The following is a 21381-nucleotide window of genomic DNA, read 5'->3' as shown; positions in this document are numbered from 1 at the left end:
TTAAACAATAATTTGTGAGTACAAAGTTTAAAACATCTCAGGCATCGCCTAGCGTTGATACAAAAATCAACCAGCGAAAGAAAACAAAAGAAAATGGACTACGCATCATTGTATCCATCTATTGTGCCGCCAGCCAGCCTGGCACAAGATATCCTGAGCGACCATCTGGAGCCGTGTGCATCCAGTAAGATGTGTCTCATAAATGTGGAATATTCATTCAGTGGGAGACGATGTTTCCGTCGACAACGAAGTGCCTGTGGTGATTTCGTCAATTTCAAGATTCAGTCCACCGGCTCAGTCTTTCGAAGATGCTTATAGAGGTAGGGTGTGTGCGCGTTCATAGTGCTAAGTGTATGCGCGTGTATGTGAGCGTCTGATTTTGCACTTTGTTTCTAAAAAACAAAGCTGGCTACAATGCTGCAAAGACCGGGTTGGAGGAGTAGTGCGGCTCTACCGATTTGCCAAGAAAGAACAGATACCGGTTCAAGCACATCCGTCAGATTCTACTACTGGTTCTTACGGCTATAAGAGGAACATGACGCACAAAGTCGCAGTAGTAAAACAAGTCATTAGTTAGTAAAAAGATGCATGTGGTGCATGTGGTGATCAGTCAACCGTAGCGTCACTAAACCCAAACCCCAAAAGGACAAAACATGGTTCCAAATTTGACATATGAACACCGCATGGTCCAACACAACCGCTACACCCTAATTTTTGTTTGCAAAAAGAGTTTTTTTTTTGAAAAAAACAAACGACCATCTATAAACAAACCCTCTTCCTGGGCGGATCTGGCAGGGGGGAGTTGTACGGATGGTGAATTGGGCACATGAATTTTTGTGAAAAGTAAAATATTATTTTGTTTGATTAATATAAAATATTAACATTTGCAATATTAAATAAATACATGATGAAAATATATTTTATGGTGCATATGCTACCCTCAAGACATACTAAAAACTAAAACCATGATAATTACTGTGATCTTCATGGCTGCTCCTCCTAGTGTCTACATATGTCGGAAGAAGTTTAAAGAAGAGCTTGCCCTTCTTGTTCACAAAGCAAAGAAGAAAAGAAGAAGTCTTATCATGGCATAGTTTCTTGGGTGGAAGATTTTAGATAGCTTTCTCTTTTTCTTTGGGCCTAGAGCCTTTTATTTTTTTCTGTTGCTCTTCTCAAGCAACTGATTTATTTTGTAGACTTGTTTTTTAAACTATATAAATAAAATGAAAAATATAGACTTCTCAAGCAACCCACTGTTTAGCTTCAATTTTTTATTGTGGAATGGATGGGTGGGTGGGTGGGGCGGGGGGCAATATTGATTTGTATCTAAATGTCCATGTATTTATCTACAACATTGCTCAGACATTGATATCATCTACTTTTTCGATAAAGCTTTGTTCCGATAAAGTGATATCGTCAACTATTAAGTAAATTTATCCACATTATTCATTAGAATAGTTTTTTCAGATAAAGTGATGTCGTCGATTATTTACTAAATTTATATGGCTTATTCATTAGAACAGATAAAGAAACTAGTACATGTAGGTGGAAGGTGCCGCCTATAGAGAAGGCGAGTTTCTCATCGAAAAATGGGAGAAAAAAGTTGCGGGAGAAGGAGAGAAGAGAAAGGGAAGAACAAGGGGCCGGATGAGGAAGAAATATGAGGCAAAAGAGACGACATGCAAAAGAGAGGAGTAAAAGCTGTAAGTTTTTTTTGCATGGGTAAAAGCTGTAAGTTAGAGAAGGCGATAACTGCCTAAACATAAGCTTGAACATTGGTTCTAGCATTTCTTTGTTGACAAGCAGAGGTAGGAAAGCTAGTGTGTACGCCACCTGCCCTTAACTTGCCACCAGGTCACAGGTGAGTGAAGTCGTAGACGTGCAGCGGTCAACTCCCCTAAAAGGCAGAAGCTGATGCTGAACCTTGCCAGTAATCCCGACAGCGTACATTCATCTAACCAGTGAGGACAAACATACCAAACCAGGCAACCACCGTTGACGTGTGTGTGTGAGCAAGAACAGGGTAATATAGTCTGCTTACTCGGCTGTGGCCCACTGGTTCCGGTGTTGCGTGGATGTATGTACTTTTTCGCGTAGAGTATATGGCTCGAAGAAGTAATTTTGTAAAAAAGTTGATCAAATTTAGATAAATTTTTATTTAGAACATAGCTAAACGTTGGAAGCAAAGCCTGCGCCAGGACAGCCACACATTGCATCCCATATTCGTAGCTTTTTTTAGATGGATCCGTAGCTTAATTAACTAGTGCTCTGCGGGTTGTGACGCAACATGTCTAGAGCTAGGTAGAGATAGTTGGCTATAACATTATGCCATGTCATCTAGAGTTAGCTTATAGTCAACATGCACAATAGTTATCTATATGAAAGTACTACTTTTTTTTGGCAAATAGCTCACCTTCCATCTTCACAAAGTGCATAAGAGCAGGTGTTGTAGCTTGATCTTGCATAAGACACGGCTCCTACCTTTTAAAGTCTCTCTTCTCCACATATGCAAAAGTGCCACATAAACGGGCTATGAACACACTATTGTACTTGCTCTTAGCCACAACATGTATGTATGTTTCTTCTAGGTTGTATATTAAGGACCTCTCTTGCTTCAGCGTTCCTCGTCTTCTTGGCACGGTAAATGATGAACCATTGGGATTTTTCGATATTCTTTGCCTTCTAAATTATCCGTTCAACTTTGGTGGAGCACAACTCGTAAAGAACATAATATATACAATTAAATTTAAACAATTCCAAGATATCTTTAATAGAACGGAGGGAGTACTAGTTATTTTGATGATTGGACCCGACTTTGGACAATCCATCTTTGCATATTGTATCATTGTGAGAAAGGGGAAATATTGCAACATGCAAATGGCTCAAGCTCATCCATTAGGTTGTAGACTTGTAGTTACAATTAGAAAATGTTTTAGGTGTAACCATTGTGCAACTAGAGGAAATTACTGTTGCACCCGTAGGACTAAGGAGTTGAGGTACATTCATTGCGAGAATTCACAATCCTATACTTATAGAGTCAGCTAACACATTAAGGACTCCTTTGATTCATAGGATTTGTAAAAGAATTGTGTAGGATTTGAATCTTATGGAAACTTTTTCTATACAAGTTGTTTGATTCATAGAAACACATCCTATATGAATCTTGTATTGTAAATTCTATAGAAAAAAAGCATTAGGTCATACATAATGAAGAAAATTCTTTGCTACAATTAAACACACACCATCTTCTCATAAGATTCACATAGGTATGACATCTCAATCCTATGCTTTTCCTATTCATATATGTGTTTTTCCTAGCCTATGAATCAAAGTAGCCCTAAAGACATAATAAAACCCTACCCAAATAATGATATAAATAAATATACAAAGCCAGTCCTTCCGTAATTAAACTCTCAACGGGAAGAAATAAACAAGTGCAAACTCTAAACCTTACCTACCCCACCAAAAAAACACTCTATATAGTAATACTCCTCCCTCCTCTTCAAAACAAGTGTCAATTTTTTTCTAATATAGTACATCATAACGACAACAGCAATAATGGAATACAACAAAATGCAAGATGAAAACTAAACATATACTCCCTCCATTTGGATATGTAAGACGTTTAAGCAATTTTTTGGTTGACCCATTTTAGTTTGTATGTACTCTAAATTTAGTACGTAGGTTCATCCACTTTAGTTTGTATTAGTCTATTTTGAAAAGTACCTAAAACATTTTATATTAGTGAACGGTATACAAAATCAACAACTATTGTTTATTGTGTTGCCTGATGATTAGCTGCTAATTACAACTGGTCTCCCTTTCTACCTGCTCCTTCCTAGCTAACTAATCCCCTCCCTATCACAGGTGGGGGCGGCCTCCCCACCAACGGAACAAATCTCTCCCTCCCTCCTTCTCCCACTTGCGCGGCCGAGCTGGTGGGAGCTGACCTCACCTCGCCTCGCCGCCGGCGACCGCGCCCGCCCGCCCCCTCCGCCGCGTCCCCTCCTCGAGGAGTAAGCGGTAAGTGGCTTCCTCCCCGCGCGCAGTCGTTTCTGCCGGCAAAACACCGCGATTTCCCCGCGGGCGGTTCCGGGCCTGCCTCGAGCGAGCAGGCCCGTCCCCGATCTGCGCCGCCTCGGCCGCAGCCGAGCCAGCTTAGCTCGTGCCGGGGAGCTCGCCTGCCGTCCGAGCTCGCCGGGTGCGGTTCCCGCGCGGTTCGCGGTGGGAATTTTGAATTTTCGCGGCGGTTTTCTTGGAGGGCCGCGCGGCTCCCGAATCTTCTTAGGTTTCGTAGAAGCGATTTGGTGGGGTTTGCTGCGGAGTTTCGAGAGCTAAAGCTTGTTCTTTTGTTGCTCGCAGCAGATTCAGTGGCCGAGCCGAGTGCCCATGGTCATGGAGGAGAGGTGCTAAGGCTGCAAGATTTGGGCGGCCACGGCGGGAGGATTCGCCGCCGCGGCGAGGATATCGCGGAGGCCTCATCGGGTTCCGGCGGGATTTACCGGAGGCCTCGCCGGATTCCAGAGCGTAGGAACTCCTCCTGGCGATGGCGGCCGTGGCTGACGAAAAGTACAACTCGTACAAGGCGCCGGGGCTGCGGGTCGCCATGCTGGAGGCGGCGCACGTCTCGTGCCTGGGGGACCGCTACCAGCTGGGCGAGCAGCTGGGGTGGGGCCAGTTCGGCGTGATCCGGTCCTGCTCCGACATGGTCACCGGCGAGGCGCTGGCCTGCAAGTCCATCGCCAAGGGCCGGCTGGCGTCCCCCGACGACGTGCGGGGCGTCCGGCTCGAGATCGAGGTCATGGCGCGCCTCTCGGGCCACCCCAACGTCGTCGACCTCAAGGCGGTGTACGAGGACGAGGAGTCGGTGCACCTCGTCATGGAGCTCTGCGCCGGCGGGGAGCTCTTCCACCGCCTCCAGGAGCGCGGCTGCTTCTCGGAGCATGAGGCCGCAACGCTCTTCAGGTACCTCATGGAGGTCGTGGCGCACTGCCACAGCAAAGGCATCGTGCACCGGGACCTCAAGCCGGAGAACATCCTCCTCGTCAGCAAGTCGCCTTCCTCGGCGATCAAACTCGCTGACTTTGGCCTCGCCACCTACACCCAGCCTGGTACATTCCCCACACTCTGCCTGTTCCCTGGCTGCAATCTGTTAAGACTGGTGGTCCTTGGAAGCTAAATTTGGGGTTTGGATTTTGTCAGGTCAAAGATTGAGCGGCACCGTGGGAAGCCCGTTTTACATCGCGCCGGAGGTCCTTGCTGGCGGGTACAATGAGGCTGCCGATGTCTGGAGCTCCGGGGTTATACTCTACATCCTCCTGAGTGGAATTCCACCGTTCTGGGGGAAGACCAAATCGAAGATTTTCGAGTGTATCAGGTCGACAGAGCTGCGGTTCCCTTCTGATCCCTGGGACAGGGTTTCGGACTCAGCAAAGGAGCTGATCACCGGGATGCTGCGGCGTGATCCTAGACAAAGGCTCACAGCCGAGCAAGTTCTAGGTGAGACATGAATCATCTTTTCAGAAACAACAGGGCGTGACATTCTATTCCTTTCATATATCACTAGCATCATGCACAAACTCAGAAGTGACCTTTGATTTTGCAATCCTGTCTACACATTTATCAACAGAATGTAGAGATCCACCAAGCTGTTTTGATTGGTATGCAATTGTTTAATTAAAGTTGATTTGAATAAATTAATAAGTCTTCACTGCTAAGTCATGAGCTAACGCCAGCTAAAGTTCAGTGGCATTCCTAATTTTAAACTGCACGGTTGTGGGGGAAAGGGGAGTTTTTGTTGTAGGGTCATGTTCTGGACTTATGGTAGATCCACTATGGTACAAATTAATAAATATTTTGCTGGCCCTTTATGTATCTTCTTATCAATCATCACATGATTGCTTCTATGGTTTTGATGATTCATCCCTGTCACCCTTTCATGGAATCTTCTTTGGCTATCATTGCATCATTTGCATTCCTTAGTACTGTACAGCTCAGCTGTTAATCGTTTCCTTTCTCCTAATCGTAATTTATTACTGTTGACCATGTGGAGTTTATTTTCTAAACAACTGCTGTTGCACAGGGCATTCCTGGATACAAGAACACGCTGACGATTCGCGAGAATCCTGCGGCTGTTGCCATGAGATTGGCCTCCGGAGGGAGGAATCCGGCTCATGCTCTTTCTCCACACCCCTGGCGTCACGCAGCCGTGACGTGAGCTTCAACACCGGTGGCCCGATCACCTGCCAGAACCTGTCGGAAGAACCCTGCTCTCCCACATTCGCGTGCAGATCTTCCTTCTCCGTGTTTGCCGCTGCCAGTGCTCCACCTGCTTCTTGTGCAGTCTCTGGGTTCTCATTTGGCGACAGCCCAGAACCCAGGAAGAATGTTGTCTCCCCATTGCCTGTCATGTCGATGCCAAGCTTTTCATTCTTCTGCGGGCTAGGGTCTGACGAGGCAGGTCCACCGGCGGCACCAGCCTCAGATGGGAAGGGAGCTCCTTGCGACAATGCCACCACTGCCTCTTCCTTACCGGCTTTGAAGAGGACTGCAGAGGCGTCCCTGAGAGGGGTGGTGATGAGGGCAAACCCGTTGTCGCGAGGCCCCATAGGAGGTGACAGGAGGAACCACACTATTGGTGCCAGCGAGCGGGAGCACCACCTGGACGCGATGGTCACCGAGTCGGTTATACGGTGGGCGTCGTGCACGCACCTGTCCACCACGCTCTCACTCCGGGCTTCGCTGGTTTGCTAGCATCTCCCGTAGTATGTTCCTTGTAGCTGGTGAAGTGAGATGATATGAGGAGAAGAGATGAGATGAGATGAGATGGGAGATGAGCGTGTCCACTTGTAGTAGAATGTAAACTGGATATGATATCTATATATTCTTATAGTGATATTGTGATTTTGTCTGTCAATTTTGGCGCTTGGAATGCATGAATTTCACACAAAAGGGATGAATTCTCGAAAATGAACTGTATTTTCAAGCCTCTGTAGCTGTAGAATCTGGAGAGAATTGAGCAGTAAATTTATGAACACGAGAGTTCGAAAGGTTTCTCTTTGTTTTTTTACTTCTAAACATTCTGATGGTGCCATTGAATCTCAGTTGCATCCCATATTGCAACTCAGTCATGAATCCCAATCCAAATCTAAAAGTATGGGGCATATTTTAGTTACAGATCCCATATTGCAACTCAGCCATGAATCCAAAACCAAATCTGTAAGTACGGAGCATATTTTAGTTACAATTTTACTTGCAACTAAAACAAATTATACGCAATCCAATCTGTAACTTATGGGTGCACGAAAAGGCAAAGCAAATCAAAGCAATAGTAGGAGTGGTAGGATTTAATTGAGCACAGGTTAATTCTGAGCTACCTTCTGGCTGTTCGGGCGCCTGTCCCTCCACTCAGTTGCGCGTTCCGTCGAACACCATGTCGTCCGCCGACGCCGCCCCGTCCGACGATGCGAAGCTCCAGTCTTTCCTGCAATGGCTTCAGGTGGCGCACTCTCCCTCCCCTCCCCGTCCCATGCTCTCCGTTTCCCGCGCTCTACTAAACCCTGGCCGCTTCCCCACCGCAGACCAACGGCGCCGACCTCCGCGGCTGCACGATCCGCGCCTGCGGCCGCAAGGGCTTCGGCGTCTACTCCACCGCCGCCGAGGCAGGCGCCACCGACGGTAACCACTACTCATCTTCTTTTCTCCCCCAATCGAAGGTCCTGGCCGCTGATCAGACAGGCTGTTGTGCAGGGGTGGTGATGGTGGTGCCGCTGGACCTCGCCGTCACCCCGATGCGGGTGCTGCAGGACCCCCTCGTCGGCCCGCGGTGCCGCGCGCTCTTCGAGGAGGGCGGCGTCGACGACCGCCTCCTCGTCATGCTCTTCCTCATGGCCGAGCGGCTCCGCCCTAGCTCCCTCTGGAAGCCGTACGACCACAATTCACTTCTTCTCCGCACCTCAGCATAAACAATGCTCTGAAAATCTGAAATAAGGAGCTTCTGCTCTTTGCATCTATAGGTACTTGGATATGCTTCCGAGCACCTTCGGGAGCTCCGTTTGGTTCGATGACGAGGAGCTTGCCGAATTGGAAGGGACGACGCTGCATCGTGCGACAGTCATGCAGGTTCATCACTGCAAACTAAAAAAATCTGTAGCTTTCACTTCTTTTGTGTATTTATTGAGTAGATTAGAGAATACATTGATGACACACTGGGGGTTTTGTTTCAGAAAAGATCATTGCAAAGATTATTCGACGATAAGGTGAAAGGCCTGGTCGAGGAGCTTCTATGCGTCGATTATTCGGGAAGGTTTGTTGTGTTTTTTCCTCCATTAGTAGTTACATATTTTCCCCGAGCATGCTGCATAGTTTCTTTATTATTTTATTTAATGTTTTTATTCTGTTGTTTTGCAGTATCTGCGATCACACCTAATCCTAATTTTACAGACCATTTTTCATATAAGGAACCTCACAACTGTCAAATGTTCTATTTTGCAGCTCGATTGAAGTGCAGTTTGAGGACTTCCTTTGGTATGTATCAGTGTATCACCATGGTTTGCATTTATAGTATGAGCGGAGTAGTACAAGTTTTAGTTGATATCGTCCTACCAAAATGACTTATCATGCTAATATGGGGAAAGTCCTAATTTGTAAATAATTTAGCCATATCAACAGTTGGGTCAAATAAGGCATTTCTCATGCAAATATGTGAACAAGTTTTGACACAGAGCATCAAATAGTCAACTAACCTTGTTTCTTTTAGCAATGGTCATTTCAATGTGAAATACTTATTAGTAAGAAATGTGTACTTTGTTAAATCAACGTTTAAACAGCCAGTCCTTCCCTCAAATATGATGGTTTAACAGCTTTCACACTACATAAATGAACATGCAGCTTAGACAATGAGGCCTTCAGGTTTATCTCCTATTATTTTATGCCCACTTTAATCCGCAGTATGATTTATGACAGGGCAAACTCAATTTTCTGGACTAGAGCGCTGAACATCCCATTACCTCATTCTTATGTTTTTCCGGGCTCACTTGATGAACAACAGACCAGAACTGTAGGATCTTTGGGTGATTCTAGTCTTTCCACCCAACAGGTTAGTTGCAATCTTCCTGAACAAGAACATGCTAGCAACTCTGAGTTTGTTCTTAATTATTTGTCATTCTCTTATTGTATGTGGATTCTTTTTTCTCAGTTATACCCGCAGATTCTGGATTCATTTCTTATGGACAACCTTTGTGGAATATAATCAAACATTAATTGAACTACTTAACTCACAAATGTTTAACCACAAAGGGAAGAAGCGAAATTACTATTCTTATCGACATCACCACCCAATGTGGTGGCTGATGACTAAAATGTAACTTATGCTACTACTCGTACTAGAATTACTGTTGTATCCAATACTTCGGAGGTTGTACGTGTAGTTCACCGGAGGCCGTGGCCAACAGTGTCGGGTAAGCGCCATGGTCTAGCAGTAGGAAGCAGGAGATTGGGGAATTAGAGAAGTAGATTGGATCGGGAGAGCATACAGGGTAGAGAGACTTTTGTATATTGGTTGATCAGAACGATATAGTGGGCATGCTTTTATAGCATTGCCCAAGAGGCTAAGACTTGATTAACTAGTAGTACTAGGACTAACTTGACGATGACACCTATTGTACTTCCCAACTTAACATCAATTCCCTATGGCTGGACTGCTCAAGCCTTGACTGCTCCTTGCTGAATCGAAGTTGGTCTCTGCCTCTGATCCTGCCTTTCCGGCTGGCCGGCCGTGACTCTCTTGGTGGAACCTTACCTGAATCTCCTATCTGAACTAACTTGACGCGACAACAATTACATTGAAATACCATAATAGTGGCAGTTATTTTTCTTTATAAAATAATTATCTCTGTAATAAGAGGCTTGTTTGGGGCATAGCAAACAACTTTAAAACAACAGGCTTAAAACATACCGTTTCCTTTTAGAACAAGAGAACTTACAATGCTGAAAATGAAATAATGGTTTCCGGCAAATAGGTGAATAGTGAACCATATTTCGATCATTACATAAAATCATGTGTGCCAGTTGAGCTTGTAAAATACTCCCTCTGTTCCTTGATATAGGGTGTATAGTTTTTCTTGAAAAAATTCGAAATGTAAGGTGTATAGCAATTTCTAGACAAGTTTACCTACCGCATGCAGTATCCCTGGATTTTAGGAGCAGAGTGATTTGAGGAGCCGATCAATTTGAGGCCAGCTGCATGTACGCAGTACGTTGAGAAAAGAGTACCAGGGAATCAGGAGATTTATTGTTTCCAAAACACGTAGGCTGATCGCTGCTACTGCGTGCAAGGTCGCTGTTTCTACCCGCCAAAGCTCGGTCCACGATTGTATGCACCCTGTGCGCAAGCCCTGGGATCTGGACCCCATTGTTCCCGGCCGTCGTGCTGCTCGGAGCTCTCACGCCACCTGCCAGGCCGAGCCTTCTTTCATGACGCTGATCGGAACTCTCTGGCTCTTGTTCATCTGGCAGGCGACGAGGCAGAGAATCAGATCATACTATATGGACAGATAAAATGAATGCGAAAACTAATGAATCCACGATGATAAACCAGCTTCGGGGACGATCCACTCGTAGTCGTAGTTCAACTCGCCCGCATCCTCCTCCGCCTCATCATCGATGGCATCCCAGTTGATCCACCCTGAGCGGCGACCAGCCATGGGAGATGGCGGAGAGAAAGAGAGATGGTGATCGGGAAAGAGAGGCAGCCAATGGTCGGGAGGGTTGTGGAGCGTGGCACTGTTGAGATGGAGGGGGAGGGGTTGAATTATAGCTCCATCGTCGCTCGTTGGTGATTTCAAAACGAAAATTTTCAGGCATTGGCGCCATTGTGATTCCCTTCTCTGCTGGAAATTTTCAAAGAGAAGATTGGCTGAAGTTTTGCCAGAGCGCGGGAGAGAGGAAGATGGCGCGCGGCATTGGTGAGAACTTACGTGCGTGTGGGAGGAGATATCAATCGGTAGAGATTAATGCATATAGAGATTTATGGGATTGTTACCCTTATTTGCTAGGTACTCATATATGGAAAGTATAGGACCTACTAGTAACGTCCAAGATTTATGGGCGTGAGGGATGCAAGACTTCCTTATTCTCTTCTCATCTCCCGTTAATCACCTAGGGATACCAACGTCCAACATCAACAAAATTTGCCTGCGTTAATATTCGTGCGAGAAAACTATACACCCTATATCAAGGAACGGAGGGAGTATAATCTAACTATTTATGGACTAAACTGGCTTAGATAGGGATATCCAAGGACTAAATAGGATCTTCATCATTATCTTTGTCTACCAAACCACATAATGTTTTATGTTTATCTGCAGGAAAGCGATACCGCAGTGAAGAATACTAGGGGTGATGAGAATTCCGAATCTTGTAAAACGGAGTCAATTTGGGTTGAGGGCCTCGTACCAGGAATCGATTTTTGTAATCATAGTAAGAGTCCAAACACAAAGTACATGAATAATCTAAAATTTTGTACTCAGCTGACAGAACATATTGAAGTATATCCTTATTTCAATTAGAAACACTGAAGTTTGTATTTGCCAAATATTACATGAGTTTTACTAGTGAAGAAAATGAATCTTGATTGTCCAATCCAGATGTAAAGGCTCTGGCGACATGGGAAGTTGATTCTGTGGGAAATGCAACAGGAATTCCTGCTTCAATGTACCTCAGACTTGGTAATTATACCCGATACAAAATTGTATCTGATAGTTCTTCATTTCATCTTTTTTCCCAGCTTAAATTTGTTGTAAGATTATAATCCTGGTATGATTGTGTGTATTTCTTTTTAAGGCAAACTGCTAAGTAACGCAATAAAAGTCATGTCAGTTTTAAAGCAGCATCAGGGTGTTGTGTCTTACTGACTCACAGATGGTCCCAGAGATCAATTTTCAGTCTCACAGTAAATTGTGTTTCCCAATTCATACAGATTGTGACTGGTCTAATTTCCCCTTTATTTTTTCTTTCTCCAGCACAAGTTGATAAAAGCTCTGTTGAGACTGGGACAGAGATCTACATAAATTATGGCAACAAAGGAAATGAGGTACTTACATAATCATTAGAAAATCTTAGTCTTCGGTTCATAATAATTGCTCGATTGCCTTCAGTTCATGATAGTTGCTCGATTGTCTTCGCTTTAGATACCATTGTTTACTTGTCCTATTTGCCAATTTTTTTGACATTAGCAGGTGTTAGTATTTGTCGCCCCTTTTTCTACAGATTGTCTACCACAGTTTAGCTATTACAGCACCATGGTACATATTCTTTTCTAGAACTTCTTCTCACACGGAGTTTCTTTCAAGCTGCATGCGCAGTTACACATCAGAATTATCATCTTCCTGAGGCCTGACAGCCTTAATAAAAGAGAGATGCTCCAAACGTGGGAGCTACACTGCTCCATGTGCTCTGTGGACATTTTGTTTCTCCATTGGATTTATGATTTTCTACATGGATTCACAAAGCCTTTACTGAGTTACATTTAATACATATATGCTAGATTAAGATTACATACTTCATACTTGCACTAGGCCTTACAGAGTACTGAGAATCAAGAAGATACTTCTCAGCCTCGGTGAATCACAATAAGTTGCTGTGCTATCATGTTTGTATTGAGAAAATGTAGTATCTCATAATATACTTTTTTTTTGTTTAAAGTAGCATGAGTCATCAAATATAGCAACAAAATCTTCATGGTTTTTGTATGGTTATTGGAATGGAGTTACTGATGAATTGTATTTTATGTTTACCCGCAGGAACTTCTGTATCTATATGGATTTGTGGTTGACAACAATTCAGATGATTATCTTATGGTAACCCTCGTAGTGATGTATGTGCTTTAAGTTTGTAATAATATTTGTAGGATATGTATTTTGCAATTTCATTTTTTGTCAGTATATAATTACTGACATGCTAAACGTGAACATGTGATCCCATTCAAGTGGTCAACCAAATGTGAACTCATTGACATCGATTGAAACAGAAAGAACATGCTCAGTAAATAAAAGGGAAAATATGGAAGTTGTTATCCATTGGGAATTTAAAATTTAGGAGTTGATTTTTGATAAATGGTATATCCATTTCTTCATCGTCGTCTAAGTTTGATAAATGATTGATTCAAAACCTTTTTCCAAGACCTCTGATAACATACTTATGTAAGGCCTAGCTGCTTATCATCTGGTTTCGTTTTGCTTCAACTGCAGGTTCAAAACCTTTTTTTCAAGACCTCTGATAGCATACTTATATAAGGCTTAGCTGCTTATTATCTGGTTTCTTTTGCTTCAACTACAGGTTCATTATCCAATAGAGGCTCTTAGACAGGTCCAATCCGCTGACGTTAAGATGAAGCTAATCGAGATGCAGGTACTATTAAGTGTTCATCTTGCATGGCTTCTACTATGTTAGAGGAACTTACCCAACACAAAGTTTCTCTGGGATCGAGTTGAAAACAAATTGCATTCAATTAGTTATACCGCCTGCTAGAAATCCAATTTGGCTCACACAGGGGTGCATATAAAATTGTTTGGAAACAGATTTTGAAATGTCCAAAAAATCAGAAATAAAATTTCGCACGTACATCCAGACATTCTATGTTGGCACACAAGTTTTTTGGAGAAAAAACATTTTTTCCGTGTCCAGTGTAAAGAAGACAAATTTTTATGCACCAATATGACTATTCACAGGATATTCTTTTGTTTTTTTACACAGGCCACATAAAATGTTCATTTTCCTGAAAACTTGTGTACAAACATAGAATGTCCAGATGTACAAGCGATTTTTTTCGTCAGATTTTTTGACATTTTTTTTGTTTTTTATGCATTTTTCCGTTGGGTTTCATATCTAGTAGGTAGTAAAAAGAGACTTGAGGGACTGGAATGTCCCTAAAATTTTAGCTCTTGATAGGACCGCGTGGAAATCAGCGATTCATGTGCCAGAATCTTAGTTTACTTTTTTTTTTCTGTCTCCTTGTTTTGGTTTCCTTATGTTTTCGTTGGGTTTCATATCTAGCCTACCCCAATTTGCTCGGGAAAAAGGCTTTGATGTTGCTGTTGTTGTATGCATTTTTCATAATAGGCTCATATGCACCTAGGAGCCAAAACACCCCTTGCCACCTGCGGTGTTCAATATTTACCCTTTTCAGAATGGCTAAAGTCACGTTCTTTACTTATGAAATATAACTCGAGATTATGATGCTTGATCCAACAAATTCAAGTCCTCTGAGCAGCTTTTGCCACTTGCCACCATGGATCTCACATTGTATGTGTTCAATGTTTGCAGAAGGCTGAATTGAGATGTCTTCTACCTACAAGTTTGCTTGATAGTGGATTTTTTGGAACCAGTACCAGTTCTGGTGAAGAAGATAACAAGAAAAGCGCTAGTCATTTTTCTAGTTACAGTTGGAGTGGTCAACGCAAAGTTCCATCATATCTCCACAAGAATGTTTTCCCTCAAGAATTTTTAAGTACTCTTCGAACAATCGCAATGCAAGAACATGAGCTTGAACAGGTTGCTTCATTGCTTGGAGAGGTTAGTGTTTTTACACACTGTATTCTGAAGTATAAACAGCCTGACTTCACTTCTAAGATTACAAACTGGATATTCTCAAAACAAAAGATACATGGTAACAAGAGAGCATGCTGTAAAGTGAGCAAAGACACACAATCAATCCTGTGTATTCTCCTTTTCTTGTAAACAACTGCTCATGAAGCAATAAGCCCATAATGCTCTAGTTTCACATCAATTTACTCCTTTGCTGATCTAACTCATTTAGGAATTACATTTTTGTTCTTAGCACTATAATATACTACTATTTTATATTTACAATAATCAGTTTTTTTTTTAAATGAGTGAGTCAAGGAACTTGTTAGGTTGCATTGCATCTGGTCTTCAAGGATACTAAATGCTGTAATTTTGAGATAAATGAGTCCCTTCTTTGAACTTGATTTTACTAGGTTGGATCTAGCGAGGATACAGAACCATCTGATGCAGAGATCCGAAGTGCCATATGGGAGGTCTGCGGTGATCATGGAGCACTAGGATTGCTTGTGGATCTTCTTAAAGTGAAGTAATACTAGGATCCCTCTTGACTCTCTTTTTTCTTCTCCTTTGTGCATTATCCGCTTATTATATTTGATAAAGCACTGTCAGGCGTGAACAGTTTGCTGATCAATCCCTTTCGTTTTTTTGCAAGAATGGCTGAACTTGAAGAAGGCACTGGAACAGAAGCGTCTGACAGTCAACTGCTTGAGAAACTTGATTCCAATGACCCTGAAGACTCCTTGAGGTATGTATGTGTGCTACTATATCTCAAGCAAAAACAGTACCCTGGTCTTGTATCTTGCCTGGAGCACATAGTATGTCGCCATTACACGTAACAGACCAGCACGGCCTCTGTTATTTTTTTACTGTTGCCGTTCTCCTCTTTTCACAGCGCAAATGCTGAGTGCAACCGCAAAACAAAGTCAAGAGCAAACAGCCGGTCGTGTATAGTGTACCGAAGAGGGCAGAAGCAGCTGACGAGGTTGTTCCTCAGGGAGGCGGAACATCTTCTGGAGCTGTCTGCAGATGATCAGACCTAAGAAGCTTATCTGGTACATTTATTTGATTCCCTTCTTTCATCAGTAACGAAGCTGCGGAAAAGGTGGCGGCCTGTAACATGTAGTCTGTCTGACGTTGTGGTCGAATCAGGAAAGAAATGGATACAGAAGTGGGAGAGGCCATGCAACGGGAGAGGGTAGAGGTGGAGCAACTGGTGGTGGCAGCGGCGATAGATGGAAGGCGAAGATGGCTTCAGATAATAACGGAAGAATAGTTGTTCCGCATGCCGTAATTTTGCTGCCTTGCGTTTTCAAATGCTATTCTCGCCTTGCGTTTTCAAATGCGACTCCCTCCTGAACGGAGACAGTATAGTTTCCTGCTAGAACAGCGTGGTCTGTTTGTTGCTTCATCTTGCATTCTTGTGTATGGTTGGTCTACTGTTTCCTGTAATAAAAATCCTTGAAAAAGTACTCGAGGAGAGGAAGACGAACAGAGCAAGGAAGGAGGGAGGATGTAGGTAGGGACCTCGGATTTGGTCGGAGATTCATCAGGATTGTTTTTGCAAAAACGTCCGTCCCACAGCTAATTTGTGATGGAGGGAGTATGATAGTTAACCTTACTCGTCAGGTATACTCCTCTGTAAGCTAATATACTGTAATACGTTTTGGCAGCTTGCCAAAACTAAATTGGTACCGTACTGGCGTGAATGCTTTTCCATTTTTGTCGTGACTTTTCTAACACTGAAATTAAACAAATCTTGTCGCTTTTGTTCTGGAGAATCGGTGGAGAAAACAAATACACGTGTCACATCGAGACGGAAAGCATTACTCGCTGGACTCCATCGCTGGCCCAAAAGCACAACAACACCTGTAAGAGTACTATCATCATATTCGCCGTTGAGAGTGACCGAGACTTAACTCGTCTCGTTTTCTTTCTTTACACCGACGGCGACTCCGACTCAACACGATCTCGAGAGTCGAAACTGACGTATCCAGTCGACGTGCAGGAGATGGATTCACCGACCGAATCCGAATCCGTCTGATTCCGTACGTCACGTGACAGTTGGCGCCCCGCTGGCCGAGCCGCCCGCGCAAACGCGTTGTCTCGTGCGAGATTATGGTCGGCGCCACTAAATAATTAACTAAGTAACACTTGTGTGCAATTAGTAGAAGTGCTAAGAGTATTGGTACACTACTTACTTGAGCTCAAGGTAGATCACCTGCACGTGCGTGCGCCGGCTCTTCTAAGCGAGCAGACAGCACCGGCCGCTACTCTACGTCTCTACCACATCCAGCTCAGCCCCGAACCCGGTGTCAGAGTCTGGAAGATCAACCATTCTTGCGATAAAATATCACAAAATATCCTCCCTTTGGATATCCGTTATTAGATAGATTTTTTTTAGATAGATAGAAGATGAAACCTTCTTCATCGATTGATTTATGCGCGCTAGATAGTACCTTGTTGGCGGAGCTAGCATGTAACCTAGTACTCCTACTAAGCTTCGATGTCAAATCACACCAATGAATTTTGTTGATCTCCATTAAAACTAACAAACCACTCTCAAATCTGCGGGTATATCACTATACTTAGAAATGCGACCCTCGCCCTCGGAAGGCGCCTGCTCTTTAGTTGAGTATGAAAAGTGCCCGTGAAGAAACAAAACAACTCCCCTAATGTCATTTTGTTCTCGCTTCGCCATTGGTTTGATTCGGCCCACCCATGACTCGAACCTGGCCGTGGGTGTCCGAGCTCACCACCCTGAGCTCAAGCCATTAAGCCAGTTTTGTTCTCAAACGAAACTCCTGGCCATCGAAAACAAAATCCATCTCTCATCCAAGCATGAACTCCTACTCCAACTCCAAGTTAAGTTACCATTACTGAGCTTTTGAAGTGCAGGTTTGATATTACTCCCTTCGTCCCATGAAACATGTCGAATGTTTGTTAAAATTTAGATGTATCTAGTAGTATTTAGTGTCTAGATACATCTAAATTTTGATAAATCTTCAACATGTTTCATGTGACGGAGGGAATACTTAATTTTTTTCTTGAAGTGCTGGTTATCTTTTTTTTTTTTGGAGAAAGAAGTGCAGGTTATCAGTACTACCACGCTAGTCTAACTGACAGAAAGGTTAAAAACGGAGCTGGTCTCTTATTCCTGGATTTCTCCACATGTTACAAAATTTTCTGGCAAATGAAAAAATATACTAGTATAAAAACTAAAAAATAATGGAAAAAAAAGAAAGACAGGGCGATGCATTTTGCATGCCTGTCCTCTGCTTTACGGCTACTAGAGAAAATATATCTTCTTCCCGCGCTCCAAATTAATCAAGCCTCAAAACTGACCAGCTCTTCTTCTTCGTTATCCTACACTGACGTACTCAATCCCGCTCTCGATCGATCAGTAGCTCCACAGCGTGACCTCGCCGGCGCCGTATCCGCTGCCGTCGTCGTCGACTCCGTCCATATGCGAGCTGCTCTGCCATTCGCCGCCCGCGGCCGCGCCGGCGCCGCCCATCCCGTCGTACTCGTAGTAGTAGGAATGCTGGTCCAAGTCCCCCATGTTGCCGTACATCGTGTAGTCGTTGTACTGCGCCATCGCCGCGGCCGCGTCCTGCATCCCCATCCCCATCCCCTGGTGCGTCATCGCCGGCGCCGGCGCGGACGCCTCGGCCATCGACGACGCGGAAGACGCCGACGCGTCGTGGGGGCAGGCGGCCTCGGCGAGCGCGATGGCGGCGGCGCGGATGTCCTCGGGGGTGCGGAGCGTGGACGGGTCGATCTGGAGCAGGTCCGCAGAGTCGGCGAAGTTGAGGCATGCGGCGCGGCCCCGGAGCGCCAGCGCGGCGACGTCGTGAGCGCGCGCCGCGGCCTCCGCGGAGGCGAAGGTGCCGAGCCAGATGCGGGACTTCTTGTTGGGCTCCCGCACCTCGCACACCCAACGGCCGGCTGGCCCGCGCCGCCGCACGCCCTTGTACACCGGGTGCCGCGTCTCCTGGAACTTGGTCCGCCCCGCCGGACGCTTGGGCGGCGCGGACGTCACCGTCGCGTACTCGCCGTTGAACTGGCCGACGTCGCCGGCACCGGCGCCGTAGAAGCTCACGCCGTACTGGTCCATCTGAGAGAGCTAGTGGTGTTGTTGATCGGCAGCTGCAAGCTTGGTGTGATTGTGAGTGAGAATTTGAGTTGGTTGGGAGCAAGTGAGGTGAGCGAGATGTTTATATAGGATTCGGCGGCGGGGAGAGAGAACGAGGGGGCGGCGCGTGGTGGTCTGAGCTGGAATAGAGGTGTTGACGTCGCGGGGAGCAGAGCGAGACGGCTGGATGGTGAAGACGTGTTGGCGTCAGCACGGTTTCCTTCGCTCGGGATGCAATGCTACAGTACTACTTGGGGAAATGACATGGGATGGTGTGGTGAGGCCACGTGGAGGCGGCGACATGGACGGCCTTTTCTCGTCTTGTGGGCGGCTGCAAAACGGTGCTGCTGCCCGTACCGTGTGTCAGTCTCCTGCGTCATGCTTCGGTGTAGCGGTGTTTAATTTTTTTTGCGAGAACAAATAACCCAAAAATAAAGAAAATTATAAATTGGTACTCGGATCACCTAGCGACGACTACAAACACTAGCACGAGCCGAAGGCGCGCGTAGCGGTGTTTAATTTAACTTCTCTGTTTTAGGTGCGAAAAGTGGTGGTGTGCGTCCATTTGCGTCGTTCTACGGATATGAAAATAGTTGTTTATAACCGCGCGGGCGCGTCCGTTTGCGCTGCGTGTGCTCCCAGCTGGAGGAACCCATTTTTTTTTCAAACAATATTTTTCATTCAAGTGAAAAGCATAATATACTACGAAATAAAGGAGAAACAAGCCCTATGCTACTTGCCGCCCGACAGCCCGGCCCCGTTGTCCCTCCCTCCTCAGCTTCTCCGACGCCCGCCACTCCGTTTGCCGTGCGGCCGCTAGAGCTCGGTGGACAGCTGCGTCCTCTAGCAGCCGCTGCCGCAGCGCCTCGTTGGCGGCATCCCCGGCCTTCTTGAGCGTCTCGAAGGACTCTACTAAAGCACTATGCTCCGCCGCCTTCTCCTCCAGGCCAGGCTCGTCGTCAGAGGACTAGTCGAATACGGAGGAGTCATCCTCTGCGACGCCGCCTCCCTACGGCGTTCCTGCTCGGCGTGGGCCGCTCGCTCCTCCTCTGCTTCCTGCTCCGCGTCAACCATGAACTTCGTGTCCATGGCCGCGTCGATAACGTTGTCCGTGCTTTCGTCGTCCTCCTCGTCGAAGCTCTTGACTGGGGGAGGTGGAGTTGCAGGTGGAGGCGCAGTAGCCTGGCCGCGCCCGGCGCTGCTCATGGCAAAGGCGGAGGGCTCTATGGAGGCGAAACTACGGTGGAGGTTGTGTGGCGGCTAGGGTTTGTGTGGGAGGAGATGAGATGCGCGCACCCCTCTTTATATACGCTGGAGGCTGTCGAGGGGGCGCGACACGCGTGGCATCGCCATTACTTCGTTGGCAGAGGTGGGCGACGGCCGCTCGGCAGGCAAGGCATCGCCATTAACCTGACGCAGACTGCCGAAGCAATGTCTCGGCGCCAGTAATAGCGCGACTGTGAAGATGCATCGAGCCTGGTCTGGTATGTTTAGCTTGCGCCGCGGACATCAAATCAGTCAAGTCTATGCTATGCACGTGTCTGTTTGAGTCGGGGAATCCCAGCATGCCAACGCATTTCTTTGCCAATTTTTATTGAGAAATTTAATTTACATAGGAGAGAAAAGAAAGCAAAATACATTTAAAAATAGATAAAACCCTGCCATGGCCTCCTACTCGTCGTTGCCAAGTTCGATGCAGACCGACGGCTCCCGTGGCCAGTGCTAGTACGACGTCAGAGGAGGTATAGCTATCGGCCTTGGCGCCGGAGAAGGAGGTGGTGGCGTGGAATCCCAATGCCCGTTTGTTTTGGTTGCACTTCTCTAGCAAATAAAAGAGAAAGGGAAACTAGATCGAGTTGTACTTTTCTAAGACAACTGAGACTTTAAATTTGCGCGAGCGCTCGCCGCTGACGCCGCTTCTGCCAGCCTTGTAGTTGTGCGCCATGTTTCGTGGAGTGCCGGGAGTGGGTTTGACTGGCGGCGGTAGATTTGGCTAGCGGCGACTAGTGTTGGGAGGATTTGGGCGGAGACGACGGTGTTGACGGGGCTTTTTAAGCAGTCGGAGGAGCATTGATGCCACACGGGGAGTTAGTCCACCGCTGCGTGTGTGCGTTCGTACGGCGTATGGCCTCCTCGCCGCCTCGAGTTCCAGCGACGACCGACGTTGACGCGTCTTTCAAAAAGCGACTGCCGCCGTGTCTCTCTCACGTGCGGGGTATGCAGACGTTTTGCGTCCTCCACGTAGTGGCCGGGACAGGGTCATCGACGGTTATATTGGCCTTGAAACCGCACCGACGCTTTATTGTGCGCATCGGTGTGAGCCAAGTTTCACCGCCGGCCCCTAATTAGCTGTTGGTGGCCCTATTATGCGGCCCCGGCGGAGATGCTCTAAGCGGCTCAACATAAAAAAGGACAGTAAAAAAACATCTGTTTTTTTTCCCACACTAACGCAAACGGAGGTCCCTAACGTGACCAGGCCACCCCCTAGCACGGAGTATTATTTCTATAGATGGATCGGCCGGCGGTGGATAGCGTAGCATGGGCACGTGAGGAGGCGGTGCCTACGCATAACCCATGGCTTGACCTTGACCACCACCGGGCAACATATCACAAGCGGCGGGTCGCCGCCGGTAGGATCGATTCGCTGCCAGTGCGGAGGAGACAAA

General features: G+C 45.9%; 3 protein-coding genes across 3 annotated transcripts; 2 read left to right on the top strand and 1 right to left on the bottom strand.

Annotated features, from left to right (window-relative positions):
• Positions 1-4573: 4573 nt before the first annotated feature.
• On the top strand, positions 4574-6906 carry LOC124684828 (calcium-dependent protein kinase 17-like). The gene is made up of 3 exons (XM_047219079.1): positions 4574-5111; positions 5203-5499; positions 6083-6906. Exons 1-3 carry the CDS (start codon positions 4607-4609, stop codon positions 6751-6753), a joined length of 1473 nt encoding a protein of 490 aa, XP_047075035.1. The 5' UTR covers positions 4574-4606; the 3' UTR covers positions 6754-6906.
• A 526-nt stretch (positions 6907-7432) lies between these two features.
• On the top strand, positions 7433-16123 carry LOC124684829. Its single transcript, XM_047219080.1, has 17 exons — positions 7433-7498; positions 7581-7677; positions 7750-7924; positions 8016-8121; positions 8226-8305; positions 8494-8526; positions 8965-9097; positions 11367-11478; positions 11646-11726; positions 12021-12091; positions 12801-12857; positions 13336-13407; positions 14323-14571; positions 14997-15109; positions 15236-15328; positions 15476-15635; positions 15733-16123. The coding sequence occupies exons 1-16, from the start codon at positions 7433-7435 to the stop codon at positions 15621-15623; spliced, it is 1686 nt and encodes a 561-aa protein (XP_047075036.1). The 3' UTR covers positions 15624-15635; positions 15733-16123.
• Positions 16124-17980: 1857 nt separating this feature from the next.
• LOC124666296 (dehydration-responsive element-binding protein 1C-like) lies at positions 17981-18697 on the bottom strand. The gene has a single exon (XM_047203645.1). The coding sequence runs from the start codon at positions 18695-18697 to the stop codon at positions 17981-17983; it is 717 nt and encodes a 238-aa protein (XP_047059601.1).
• Between the last annotated feature and the right edge of the window lie 2684 nt (positions 18698-21381).

The sequence above is a fragment of the Lolium rigidum genome, chromosome 1 (genome assembly GCF_022539505.1).
Source record: "Lolium rigidum isolate FL_2022 chromosome 1, APGP_CSIRO_Lrig_0.1, whole genome shotgun sequence".
NCBI classification, from domain to species: domain Eukaryota; kingdom Viridiplantae; phylum Streptophyta; class Magnoliopsida; order Poales; family Poaceae; genus Lolium; species Lolium rigidum.
The sequence above is the reverse complement of the archived record's forward strand: the minus strand, read 5'-3'. Positions and strand labels throughout refer to the sequence as shown.